Raw genomic sequence first — 15,030 nt, forward strand, 5'->3', positions numbered from 1 at the left:
GAGCTGCTGTGCAATCCACTCAGAATAGTGCTGTGTTTATAACTGCTTATTACTGTCATATTTACTGAGTGAAATTAATTCAATCGCTAAAAGCTGTTGATGGGTTGAGGTGCCATAAAAGTAAAAATGTAAGAAGTCATCTGGATTCACACAATTTCTTTTTTCTCATAAATTGCTTTAGCTAACTAGTTTTAAATCATGTAACTACAAAAATTTTTTAAAGTAAAAACAAAAGAAAACAAGTGTACACATTAAAAATACCATTAACAGAAATATTTCAAAAGTTTTTAAAGCAGAAGAAAAATAGAAACAAAAGAAAAAAAATAAAGAGAAACAAAAATTAAAGGTAGGATACATTTGAATAATAGCTGAAAATAATAAAATATCTTGAGGAATTTAAGATACATATATAATTCAAATCTATCTATCTAACTATATATATATGCCCAAAGACAAGAAAGAAATAAAGGAATTAGTTAAAGTGTTCTAAGTTTCTAGAATTTTCTGAAAGAGGCAAAATTAATAAATTGCATTAAACACTAATAAATCATGTATGGATGGTACTATGGTCTGAGTGTTGGTGCCCCACCTCCTATTCATGTTTCCAAATCCTAGTGAGCAATGTGATGGTGTTGAGAGGTGGGACTTTGGGGAGATGCTAGAGCCATGGGGGGCGAGTCCTCGTGAACTGGGGTTAGCGATTTGTAAAAGAGCTTCCAGAGCGATCCCTGACCCTTCCACCAAGTGAGGACAGAGTGAGAAGACACCAAATATGAACCAAGAAGGGGTGGGGGGGCTTCATCAAAGGACTACAACATGATCTAGGTGCCTTAATGTAGGACTTCCAGCATCCAGAACCGTGAGAAACAAATTTCTGTTGTTTGTTGTTGTTATTATCTGCTGTATTTTGTTATAGCAGCCTGGAAGGACTAAGGCATACGGTCTAACGTTTAGGCAATAACTAAAACAAAATAAAAGAATGCACATATAACAATAGAGGGAATATTAAAAAATAAAAATGTTTAATTATTTCAAAAAGTAAGAAAAAAGTTAAAGAAAATAGAATACAGAAACTAGTGTGTTGAGACAAAGGACTTTTTTCTTGAATATAGATAAAACTCTCAAATCTCAACAGTAAAAAAATAAATAAAAATATATAAGCAAAGCCAATTACAAAATGGTCAAAAGACAAAGAGACATTTCACCAAAGAGGATTTCATGTGATAAATAAGCACATGAAAAGATGTTGAACATCACTAGGATATGCAAATTCGGGTCACAATGATATATCATACCTATATCTTACACCCGTAAGAATGGTAAAGTAAAAGACAGCAACAACTCCCAATCCTGGCGAAGATGTAGAGAAACTGGATGGCTCATAACCTGCTGGTGGGAATGCAAAACTGTGCAGCCGCCTACAAAACAATGTGTCTGTTTCTCAATAAACTAAACACGCTGTTATCACACAACCGAGTACTCGAGTTCTTGAACATTTACCTGAAGAAATGAAAATGCACATTCCCACAAAAATCTATACAAAACGTTCATTTCATCTTTATTTAGAATTAACTGGAACAACCCAGATGTCCTTTAAGGGATGAATTTTTTAAATGTGATACAGCCATACTATCAGAATACTATCGGAAATAAAAAGGGATAAACAATTGAAAAATGCAACTACTAGGAAGAATTACCAAAGAATTATGCTGAGTGAGAAAATTCAATCCAATACAGTTACATAATGTAGGATTCCATTTATATAATGTTCTTAAAATGACAAAATAATTAGAGGTGAAGAACAGAGTAGTGAGTTGTCATGTGATGGGGAAGAAGGATGCTGGCATGGTTACAGACAGGCAACAGGAGGGTTCTTGTGGTGATGGAACTCTTCTACCTTGTGCTTGGGATGGTGGATATGAGAACATGAGCATGTGATATAATTCTATAGAACTAAACATACAGACACACAGACACACACACACACTCAGGCATGTGAAATCTGAATGAATGAGTGGTGGATTTTGTCAATGTCAGTTTCCTAAATGGGGTGTTGTACTATAATTTTGCAAGATGTTACCATTTGGGAAAATGGGCAAAAAATAAATGTAATCTCTCTCTATTATTTCTACAACTGCATATGAATCTATAATTATCTCAAAACAAAAATTTTAATTATAAAAAACAAGAGCTAGAGTGTTGAATAGAAAGCAAATACTAAGATGGCAGATATAATCTCTGATATACCAGTGATTATGTTAAAAGCAACTAGACTAAATAATCCAATTAAAAGACTAAGATTGTTACTTTGAATTTAAAAAAACAAAAAAGTATATGTGACACAGAAGAGATACATATTATAGCACAGGGCTAAAAAAAGTTGAAAGAAATGGATAAAAGAATATACAGTGTAGATACCTGATGTAATTCTTGAAGGTAAGAAAAAATTCCAGAGATATAGGACATTTCATAATGATAAAAGGGTCATCATCAGGAAATTGTAAAAAATCTAAATCTGCTTGTATCCTATAATATAGAATTAAATATATAAAGCAAATAATGACACACTTAAAAGGAGAAATACACAAAGCCACCATCGTACTGGGAGACTAATGCATTTCTCTCAATATCTGAGACAATAAACAGACACAAACATTATTAATGATACAGAGGATCAGAATCCCTAATGAACAAATACAACCTAGTTGAAACATGTAGACACTGAACTAAGGAAAATGACACTGCACATTCTTTGAAGCGCATATGGAACACTTGTCCAAATTATTTATATACTAGGTGAAATCAAGTGTCAACAAATATCAAAGCACTGAAACCATTCAGCATGAAATCATACGAGAAAGCAATAACAAAAGAGATAATTTAAAAAATCTCAAACTATTTTGAAAGTTTGCAATACACTTGTAAGTAGCGGATTGGTCAAAGAAGTAATTGTAACAAAAATTAGGGAACACTATTAAATACATAATAAAAATATCTGACTATCAGTACCGGTGAGCCTCCAATTCCGGGCAAGGGAGCGCAGCCCATCCCTCCCAAGGGCTCCCTAATACAACTAAAGGACCTTGAACGTGACCCGAGGGCCAGCACACGCAGCTCCTGAAAGGCGGAAGGGTAAGGCGACTGCTGCGGGCCGTGGGGCTGAGAGGCGACAGGGGGGTCAGTCTCCCGAACTCCCCTGTCGCCTCCCGTGTATCCTAGGCAGGGTGCTCCGGGGTCTCCATCCAGGATGACCAACAGCAAGACAAGGAAGTGCTTCAAGGAACGTCTGTCCTCGTAGTTAAAAGGCTAGCAAACCAGTGGGCTAAAAGCATTCCACCTTTTTGGCGACCTGCCCTCATCTGACCAAACATCAGTGGCACCACCGCCCTTCCCCCCAGGCTTTCAGCAGGCAGAGCAGGAGCTGGTCTTCCCCTGTCCGCCTCTTCCCCGCCTGCTGGTGTTCAAGGGGTCGAGCAGGAAGCTGCCCTGCCCAGCCCCACCCGCGTGAAGCAAGCAGCCCTCCAAGCTCCCCGCTCCCCGTGCCGGTAGCGTGAGGTCCAGCGGGGAGCCGAGCCTCCATACCCGCCTGCAGCCGCTGGACCGAGTGAGGGGGCCCGAGGCGGGGCTGCCCAGCTCTCTGTCCCCCTTCCCTTGCTGCCCGCTCTGGCCCAGCAGGACCTCAGGCTCCAAGCCACCCGTCGTCCCCAAGGTGGGGTGAGGTGGTGGGAGCCGGACTGAGCTGACCCCCGACTCAGAGGCCACAGGGTGATGGGGCTGGTGCCCGACTGTCACCGGGGCTCGGTCAGCAGGGCTGAGAACTGCGCCAAACCTATGCCCCGAGCACCTGCGGTGAGCTGTGTTTCACTACATTATGCTATTCTTCTGCGGGTCTTCCGACTTTTAGAAACCTGAAGGTAAGACCCATAAGGCAGGTCATGTTACACGTTTCACTCCGGGTCTCACTTTCAACCAACAGATGGGCGGAGGCCACTGACATGAACTCACCGACTCAGGTCTGTCCCGGGCACGTACTGGGAGAACCGGGAATGGAGAAGAGGAATCAGCCTGAGGTCACACCATCGCTTTTCCCACCGCAGGCCCGGGGACGCGGGCCACGAAGAGCAGGACAGCGTGTCCTGGAAAGGAAACAAACGTTCAGCGTTGCTGCTCTGTTTCTGTGTTTTCAGGGTCGACGCCACACCCTTTTCATTTGAGGGGTATTTTACCCTTAAATGATCAAAAGACATTTATAGAACACCACAAGAAATCCCTATTCGTTGGCAATAAAGTTATATTTGTTAATTTCGCTGTTAATGGAATTCTATAAGAAAGTGAGGAGGGAACCACTGAGATTAAGAATTGTAGTGAAAACATGAAAAATGGGCAGAGGAGAAGGAAGAAGAAATAAAGTAGCGACGACTGAATTCATTCAAGAATGAGAAAGATGGGGCAGAACTGTAATTACAGTGAACTAGTAGGTGACAAAAATCAAGTAAGTTCAATTAGCAAACATTTTCTATCTGCTAAGCACTAAACGTTGTTATAAGGGCTTGTGATTCATCACTTACTTAAAAATATTTTTGAGTAGAATGAATAGTCCTATAAAACAACCCTCAAACACTACTCAAGGAAATCTTTGTCCATTGTTTTAATTTCACGTTTATGTCAATAAAATGTTTGTATTTTCTTATATCGTTTTAATGTTAAGACAACTACTACTGGTTCAAAACTACATATATTTTAAGTTTCATAAAAAGCTTAAGTTTTTTCCTTATGTATACAAAAGACACATCTTTGAATAACGTTTGAGTTTTTCAGCTGACATTGATCCATGTTTCTTTCATTGGATCGGCTTCCCCGTTAAGATGTTTCCTGGCACCAGCACAGGAATGATGTTGACGTGTAGTAGGCCTGGGCGGTACAAGTCACGGCTCCCTTTGATCAGAGAACTGCTGACACGGATTTCTCTCTAGGCTCTAGATTCTATAATGTTTGAGTGGTGATGCTAGAAGGAGATTCTACTTTAGTCTAAATGTTGAACCTCTGTGAGTCTAGATATTATTAACTTTTCTTTCAGGTATGAACTTCTTCAAAATTGCTTATTGGGGGGGAGGGGGAAACTTCCATTATTTTCACTAGAGGTTGAGAGTTCTCTGGCATTAGGTTAATTGTCAACCATTGTGCCGGTGAAAGTCTACGAAATCCTGCGAGCATTTCAGAGCACCCGGGAGGGAGGCCTGGCTGACAAGAGCGAGGGGCTCCACTGGTGGCAGGTCTCCGGGACACACAGCCTTTGGTGCAAGACGGCTGCTTTCAGTGCTTCTATGGTGACTGAAAGGCACAGACCCAGGTTTCCCATTGATTGTTTCCTTCCTCCTGGTCCTCACGTCAGATGTCACAGATGGTCAGCATGTGACCAGGATCAGGCAGTGGTCATGCAACGGCGGGGTGAGGTCTGAGGCTCCCCATAAGAATTAGACCATCTGGGTTCAAAATCCCGGTTTCCCAACTGATGAGTCCTGGGGCAAGTTATGTAGCTCTTCTGTGCCACACCTGCACCCATCTCCAAAGACAAGGCTGTCACCAAAGGAAAACCTAAAGGTTTTTAGAAGCAGTAAATTATTGTTTCCCATCTTTTCTGCATGAGGGCACTTGAAACCACAATCCCGTGTGACGCCCTGGGGTAAAGGGGCGCGGTTTCTGTGGCCAGGCTGGACCTGACTGAGCAGCCCTGCCACTAAGCTCACAGCAGCGCGCGGCGGAAACCTGCTTCCGGGCCCCGTGCTTGAGGCCCACGCCTGAGAGGTTGTACAGTCAGGCGTCTACCCGAGGCCCCCAGCCTGTTAGCAACAGGGCCAGGATTCACTCCGACCTACGTCTCTCTGACACCACAGCACAACATTTAACTTTCATAATCAGAGCTGAAACCATGGAAAGAATGACTCAGATGTCTGTCTAGATTATTTCACAGTTTTGCAACATAACTTTAGGCAAATTATTTATTTCCTGTCGTTATGAAAAGCACAAAGAGATCCTCTCCCTTCATTGTTCCGTGAACAGACAGAAAATGTAAAAGAACATAAAAGACACAGGTAATGGAATATGGAGAATGACAATCACCAATAGGTGAGGATGGTAAGCTTTACAAATCACATTTTATAGACTTCATGGATAGGCAGATGTAAAAATACATGTGATCTCTGACATGTCCTGATGTAGCACCCCGACTGGATGTCTTTATGTACCAAAGTTGTAAACATGTCACTTTCTTTTCTGTTTCTTTCTTATAAAAAATACGAGATAAGTCCCACTTCAGCTACTGAGCTAATCAGGGTTAATGTATTTCATTTTACAGATCTGTTATTTACAGTGGAATATCTGGTATCTTTTGAAAATTATTTATCCGTATTATTTATTTTAATTCCAATAGTAGAATATAAATTTGCTTTCTAGTCTTTTTGTGTAACAGCAGTCTTGGAGTTATTTCTAATTGTATATAAAATGATCTAAAAACACAAAATTTTATGGCTTTAAGGCCCGTAACTACTTTCCAAGAGCTTTATTCTTCAGTGTCAAGAATGTTGTTTCCTATAATATTAATAGTGTGAACGGGAAACGTAGCGTTTACATAGCCTTTACTTTAAAATAAACTCTCTTCTCAAAATGTCACACATTTCAAGGTATATTGCCATACAGTAACCTCAAGAGCAATTATCAGGCCAAACTAGAATAGCATACAGGGCACAACGCTGATCCAAATTTGTTAAGGATTTGGCATAAAAGTATTCATTAAAGGCATATAGTCAAGAAAAACGTTTCTCAGAATCTGGTTAGCTGGTTATCTGAATTTAAGCCTCCTGGTGAGCACAAAGCAAATTCTTTCCTTACTTTGGCTAGCAAACTGGGAGAATCTTGTATATGCTAAAATTAGTGATCTCAGGCCCTTAGAAGGGCTAGACTACATTTTTATGTAAGAAAGTGGAGTGATGTTAATATATATATTATAAGGTGTTATTTTCTCATATGTGTAAAATGCTGCCTTAAAATGTACACAGAATGTTTGAGGGAACTCAAATGGCACCTGCTCATGCAAAATTTCCTTCAGAGAATAATTAAGGCACAGGAACTAAAAACAGAGTCCCTGGGCCTGGGATAGAGGTGAGGACGCAGACACAGCAGAGGACCGAGTGCTTCTCTTACAGACCCCGTCTCCGCGATCTGCCCACTTTCTGTGGAACGCGCCTCCCAGGTGCCTCATTATTCAGTGATGGGTCAGGAGGAGACGTGCTTCTGACTGCCCCTCATTTCATGAACCTCTGAGTAGACACTTCCTCCACTCCCTCAACCGGGTGCCGAGTCTGCGTGACCCACTCAGGTCTGATTCCCGGGCGGGCTCACGTTTGGTCTTAAGTCCCCCATTTTTGCTGATTTCTGTAAGTTAGATGTTCAAAGACTCCAGCAGCCCTTTTCTCTGATATTAGAATGCTAAGGTCCATTGTAATTCTCCTGCTTACATTACAGTTACTTTTATACATCTGGATTTTAAACTTTTTGGGGCCAGGAACCATAACGGACTTTTTCCCATGGCACCTTGAAGAGGGTTTTCTCAGAGTAGGTTCTCAGCAAATATCCAATTAACTTAAATGCAATTACTGTCTTTACTTTTATTACACTTTGATTTATATATGTCTTGAGTCTTATTGTCTAAAACATCGTAAGTGCCATTAATTTCCTTACACTTAAAGATCTTTAGCAATGTCAAATAATGTTCAATCCTAATGCTAAAAACGGAAGTAAAATACGCCTCTTGAAAACGGAACGACACAACTCAGTGAGAACAATTTATGATGATAGATTTTCTGAAAAGTTTACAGCTGGATTTGTTTGGGACAGCCACGTTACAGAACTGCTGAGCGACTTCCTTACTCTCATTAAGCCTTTGTAAAGGAAGACATTACATCAGGCAGCCGCCTAGAGGCACACGTCACGTAACCAAGTCTGTAGATGCTGTTGTGTACATCAGTGGAATGAGTTAAAGACAGACCAGAAGGCTCCTACCCACAGACCTTCCTGCCCACTTATTATTACACAGGAGTCCAAGGGCACAGGGGCAAGAACTAGAATAAAAATATTCCCAGGCACCTTTGTCCCCACTCTGCAGTAAATGGCAGAGCTGAGATGGGGACTCTTGTGTGAGTGACATGGGTGGGGAAAGCTCTCAGGAGAAAGCGGATGAGGAGGGAACACCTGGCTACATGTGGGCTCCTGAGGGCGGGTGGCCCCCGTGTCACCTGCCAAGGCCGGGGAGGCAGCCTCTGTGCCCCACCTCTGCGTCCTCCGCTGCAGCCACACCGATTCCAGGCAGAGACTCCTGTAAGAGGGGCAGCGACACTCACAGCAGCGGGGGTCAGGGCACCACCCAGCACAAAGGACTGGAAAGACAGCAAAGGCCTCAAGGGCGTCTCCACTGGAAGAGATGGAGGCGAGCAGAGCAATTACTGAAGCAAGAGGCAAAGACTGGGCTGGAGGTTGTAAGAGCCTTGAGGAGGGAGCTGATGGGAGCACAGGACGTGTACATTCGTTCTCTCATCAGGAAATTAAGTCACTCAGATCCTGCCATCTTCTGAAGAGCCCGCATTTTAAGTATTAACTATTGTGTGACAGTTATTTCTCTGGTAACAAAAGTAAAAGAGAAGGGCAGTGAAGTACACCCAGATGGGGTTGGTTTATACTTGTAGAGATAACCTTGGATGTTGCCAAGGGTTCCTCTTTCAGAGCAAAAAAACAAACAAGTGAAAAAGACGTGGAGGCCTGTGGGACTCTGCTGAGACTAACGCTGTGCAGTTCTGTACAGTGAAGGCCACGGAGCCCTGCAGATGTCCAGAAGGAGGACCCTGAGGTAAAATGCCACAGGTAGGTCAAGAATTTCCAATGGACAGTGAACCACACAAGTCAGAAGCAGCTCCACGTCACGTACATCCTAATACACAGAACAGGAAAATAAAATCCTACGAAAGTGAGCTCTGCTCCTCTTCACGTTTGTGAGCACAGGGGAAATTGTTAGTCTCACACTTAACCAGAGGGAATCGTTTTGTCTTTAGAATGTGTACATGTTTTGAAGGGTGAAATACAAGGAGTTTCAAAATATTTATAAAAGAAAAAAAAAAACCTGTTTACTCCAACGTACAGGTGGAATATAAAAATGGACACTTTATAAAACAAACATGCCAAATTTACCAATTATTAAATACATGTATAGTTTAATATTCCTCACATTTTACACAATGTGTAGGTTAGATTTTCTCCCTTTGCATTAATTCCCTGGTGTGCATGAAGATTGCTAAGCAATCCTAATATATGGCAAATTATATAGTTACTTTTAGCTAAATAATTTCAAAAGAAAAATGATAAAAATTATGTCAAATTATTTAGAACATGATATCACATATAATATGCAATGTTATAAAATGATTGTATGATTTTACACGTGACCTCTCGAAGTCGTCTCTATAGCTTACAAAGGGCTTAATACAGACCTGAGAGGGGAAAAAATAACAGTAAAAAATAGCAGACCTACTTATTTTTCTCCTCCCCGAATTATCATAATTCTCAAAAAATAAAGCAGCCGAGGATTTCAACTGTATCAGAGAAACCTGTCCTAGACCAGCTTGTGCAAACTCTATGTAACTACATCTATTTTTCTTGGGTGCCCTCCTCATTAATGCGGACTGTGCCCTGGGCCTCTTACTGTGTTGTTGGGATGATAGTTGAGGTGTAAGCCACTGTCGCAGAGGGGAGACGAGGTGCCACTGCTCTGGTCACTCGGTGCACCTGCGGGAAGAGTCACAGCATCGCTGGTTAGAAGCCCACCTGTTCTACACGGACACCTTCTACATGGCGTACTTCACTACACTCAGTGGTATCAGGTAAGCCAGGTAGTAAAATACATCTGTATTTCACTTATATCAAAGCCAGGGTTTTGCAAGTAAACAAAAATAAAAATTAAAACCTAAGGTAGCCCCAAAAGAGACCTGCAAATATTTATCTTTTCTTTTCTTTTTTTTTTTTAACATCTTTATTGGAGTATAATTGCTTGACAATGGTATGTTAGTTTCTGCTTTATAACAAAGTGAATCAGCTATACGTATACATATATCCCCATATCTCCTCCCTCTTGCGTCTCCCTCCCACCCTCCCTATGCCACCCCTCTAGGTGGTCACAAAGCACCGAGCTGATCTGCCTGTGCTATGCGGCTGCTTCCCACTAGCTATCTATTTTACATTTGGTAGTGTATATATGTCCATGCCACTCTCTCACTTCGTCCCAGCTTACCCCTCCCCCTCCCCGTGTCCTCAAGTCCACTCTCTACGTCTAAATATTTATCTTTTATTTCAGAAATATTAAGGTTTTATTAAGGGAAATATGCAACCATATAAAAAATACTATTTCATTTTATTATCCAAAGTGGCCTATTCTTATGAATCATACTTAGAATGGTGCAAGATTTTGTTTGGCTAAAAAATTCTATTTAATATCATGTCTTAATCTACTAGCAAATCCCATGTTTATTTACCATAATTCTCCATGATGCAAAAAAGTTTCTAAGTGCTCTGTCGTCTTTACAACTGTTCTTGGTATATACTGTAATTGGAAGCACCCTCACTGACACTATTTAATTTTGTGAATTTGCAACTAAAACACTTCGTATTAGATCCTCATGAGAAACCTACCAATGTCTATTTTTTAAAGATGAGTGTTTAATATGTATAAAATAACTAATAAAAACCTGCTGTAGAAAAAAAAATAAAGATGAGTAATATATGTCTTAAAGATTTGTGATTTTCCTAAGATTTTACAATTTAGTAATTGTTTCAGTCAGGATTAAAATACATATTTCTTGATTTCTGATTCATTGCTTTTTCTGTAAACATTATATTTTTGGAGTTGTTAATGTAGATAAATATGATCTATTAATGTAATTAATTCCCAGTTTTTATTTGACGTACAACGCTTAAATGCAAACATCATTACAGGTTACGCTCCTAATGTATTAACCCACGTGCTCAAAAATAACCAAAAAATGCTGCTGCTCTCCTCTTTTACGACCCTGAAATTCTATAGTTTTCCTGGTGCTAAGAAGGGAAACAGGCTTTTTTGCCTAGATATATATAGCCTAGATACAGTTTTCACACTCTTTAAATCTTAAGAAGTTCATACTTTGTTTTTGCTATTTTTTCTTTTGATGTTTTCTCTGCATTTCTCTCTTATGAGACAATATTTTTAAGGGACACACATATTACTTTAAAACTCATATGCATTTTGAAGTGAATAAAAGGAAAACATAGCATATCAAATTCTGCAATGCATCGACAGCAGTCCTTTGGAATTTAAAGACTTAACTATAGCACAAAAGACGGTAGATGTAAACTCAGTGATCTATGCCTGTGTCTTAAGATGTCAGAAGTGGAAGAGCAAACAAAGTAAACAGAAGACAGAAAATAATAAAAATAAAAGTGAAAAGCAATGAAACAGCACACTGAAAGTAACAGACAGAACTAACCAAGACAAAAATGGGTTCTTTGGAACGATTAATAAAACCCATAGCAAAAACGATCTAGTAAAAGAGAGAAAATATAAATTGTAAGTATCAGGAATGAAGGAGGAGGCATTACTGCAAATCAACAGATATTAAAAGGATAATGAAAAGATATGATGAATGACTTCATGCAAAGATTGACAACTTAGTTGAAATGAACAAAAATATTGAAAAAAATCTAACCAAAATTTACAAAAGAAGAAAAGAGAATATCAAAAAAGTCCTATATCCATTTAAGAAATTAATTCATACAAAACAAAAATGATAATTCTAGGATCAGATTGCTTCTCTGGTGAATTTATTCCATCACTTAAGAAAGAGATATGATCTCTGTTAAACAATTTCTCTCTGGAAATAGGAGTTACAACTTCACAACTTATACAAAGACATAATAACCCTGGTACCAAAATCCCACTAAAACACTACAGGAAAAGAAAAGTACACCTGGAAATCTTTAATGCACATAGATTTAAAAAAAAATAGCAATACATTAGCAAATTAAAATGTGTAATATACATAAAAAAATACGCCATGACCATGATGTTTATCCTAGGAATGCAAGCTTTATTTGGCATTCAAAATCAATTTTTAAAACGTCACCCTATCAACAGAATAAAAAAAAAGAAAAAATGTAATATCTCAATGGATGGAAAAATATTTGACACAACTCAACATTAACTTCTATTAAAAAAAAGAAAGGAAAAGAAAAATCCTCAGGAACCCAGTAATATAAGGGCACCTCTGTTCTATTCTAATAAAGGGCATCTATGAACACCCACAGCTGATGCCACACTTAATGGTAAAAAACTGGAAGATTTCCCACTAATATCCTGAGCAGGAGAAGGACGTCTGCACTCAGCACTTCACTCAGCATTTTACAAGAGGCCCGAGCTGTTGCAATAGACCACCCGTCCCTCCCCCGCAAAGAAAGGAATTAAAAGAAATATAGCTTGGAAAGAAACAAGCAAAACATTATTTGCAGATGACAAAACTTTATATGTAGAAAAATTTAGAGAAAGTACAAAAATCTTACTAGAATTAATAAGAAAATTAAACTATGCTGCAGAATGTTGATGTATAAAAATGTGATGTGTTATTGTTTCTGTGTTAGCAACAGATAATTAGAAAATTAAATCTTTAAAATATTATTTACAACAAAACAAAACATAAAATGCTTAAAATAAATTTAATGTGAGATATGCAATATTTTTCCACTGGAAACATTAAAATATTGATGAGAAAAATTAAAATATAAATAAATGGAAAGATATGTTTGTGGAATGAAAGGTTTAAAATTGTTAAGGTGTTCATTATATTAATTGTCTATAAATTCAGTCACATTCAAAATCATAATAGTTTTTTAAATAGAAATTGATATGCTATTTTAAAATGGATGCAGTAATGCAAAGAATCTAGAATAGCCAAATGATCTTGAAGTATCACAAAGTTGAAGAACCTATCCTAGGTGACTTTTTAAAGTATTATAAAGCTGCAATAATCAACAGTGTGGTTTTGGTGAAAGAACAGATGCATAAATTAGTGGAAATAAGATAGTGATTCCTTCATTCTTGATTCCTACCTCGGAACCAAAATGTTACTAATATAAGATAGATTATAAACTTAAACATAAAAATCAATGCTATAAAGCTGCTTGCAAAAGTGTAGGGAGATATCCTTGAGACCTTGGGGTAGGCAAATATTTCTTAGAAAAGATGCAGAAAACCAAAAGCATATACAACAAAAACAACAACAACAAAATGGTAAATTAGACCTTATCAAAATCAAAAAGTTGTGCAGACTTGAGACACGTTTAGGTAAAAAATACAGTCATGCACAGGATGTTTGTAACACATACAGCTAACAAAAAGCTTATTATAAACAGGCTTATCAACTCCTTCAGTGTGATAATATAAAGGCATACCAACAGAAAAATGGGGAAAAGACGTGAGCAGACACATTACAAAGTAAGATATGCAAATAGATAATAAAATATGCGAATAGCACATGACAAGGAGCTAATCATCATTAGTCTTCAGGGAAATGCAAATTAAAACTACAATTCGGTACCACTACACACTCAAGAGAGTAGCTAAAGAAATTTTTGACCATCAAATATTGGAATTAATGGAGGGCAGCCAGACCTCTCTCATCCACCACTGGAGTGGACAGTGGGAGGTTTTTAAATATACGCCCACCTTAGAAATATATTTGGCAGTTTGTTAGCAAGTTGATTACACATCTATCTTGTGACTCAGCAATTCCACTCCTAGGTACTTATAGTAGTGACATAAAATACTATGACTTCCAGAAGCCTTGTACGAGAATGTTTATAGCAGCTTTATTTACAATAGCAAAATACCAGAAACAGTTCTGCTGTCTATCAGCAGCAGAATGCATTACCAAACTTTACTACACTCATATAGTAGAATACTATGCAGCAATGTATATAAATAAACTCCTGAAATATGTAACACGAGACAGTTCATAATGAAAGAAGCAGACGTAAAAGAATAAATACAATTTGATTACATTAATACTTGATGACAAGAAATTAAGTCAGTAGTTGTTTCTGGGAATGTTATTTACTGGAAGAGGCACAGCAGAACCGTTCTGTGATCTAAAGGGATGCGGATTAAGCAACTGTGAGCATTTGTCAGAGCTGATCCCACTGAGCATTGAAGATCTTTGCATTTCATTTCATGTAAACTATGCCTCAGTTAAAAATAATTCTTCTTTGATTTTAGCAAAAACTATAAGATAATATGCATTTCATTTCATAATATGCAAAGAGATACAGAAATTTTTAAGTAGCTCTTATGAAAATTATTACATTTCCACATAGACTGGGGCTTCCTTCAATCTCCCTATTCTCATCAGGACAAATTAAGTGTAAATGCTTATTTAGTAAGTTCAGTAGCCAAATAAGAGAATATTATTTTCTACTTAGAGAATATATATTCATCAAACAATATGAATGCAATTTTAATAGAGATACAAAATGTATATGTTTGATATGACATTTATTTTTAAAGTAAATCATATTTCCCCAATTACAGGTTGGAAAATAACTAAATGTGAATACATTCTGAAACACAAACAACAGCTGTTCCCTTTGGAGAAGGGTTAATTGAATGCTTTGTGATATTAAAGAAAAATGTTTGCATTCAGGCAGAAATCCCAACTTTAAAAAGAAATTACTAATTACTGCCAGGAAATAATGGTTTAGAAAGTAAATATGACGTGAGCATTTTACCTATTCTTCATAAATGCTTACATGCACAATCTTCGTTCAGTGGGAGTTTGAGGAAAGCAGGTGCTCTTTTAAAAAATGAGACCGTCAGGGTCACTTCTTCTCCGGCATTCCGAAGAACCTGAACCTAACGTAAAACATAATAAAAACGATACCGTTATCAGTACGCTGGCAAAAATTTTT

At 38.4% G+C, this 15,030-nt stretch overlaps 1 protein-coding gene across 2 annotated transcripts in view; it reads right to left on the minus strand.

The window, feature by feature from the left end:
• The window catches only part of SNTG1 (syntrophin gamma 1), a 206,273-nt gene that overhangs the window by 115,657 nt on the left and 75,586 nt on the right, over window positions 1–15,030 (minus strand). For both annotated transcript variants that reach the window (XM_036830508.1, XM_036830507.1), the window contains exons 7-9: window positions 14,872–14,974; window positions 9,749–9,831; window positions 4,006–4,136 (exon numbers count right to left, since the gene is read on the minus strand). In XM_036830508.1, coding sequence (XP_036686403.1) covers window positions 4,006–4,136; window positions 9,749–9,831; window positions 14,872–14,974 — 317 coding nt within the window. The remainder of the gene's footprint in view (window positions 1–4,005; window positions 4,137–9,748; window positions 9,832–14,871; window positions 14,975–15,030) is intronic.

Source organism: Balaenoptera musculus, chromosome 17 (genome assembly GCF_009873245.2).
Source record: "Balaenoptera musculus isolate JJ_BM4_2016_0621 chromosome 17, mBalMus1.pri.v3, whole genome shotgun sequence".
Classification (NCBI taxonomy): Eukaryota; Metazoa; Chordata; class Mammalia; order Artiodactyla; family Balaenopteridae; genus Balaenoptera; species Balaenoptera musculus.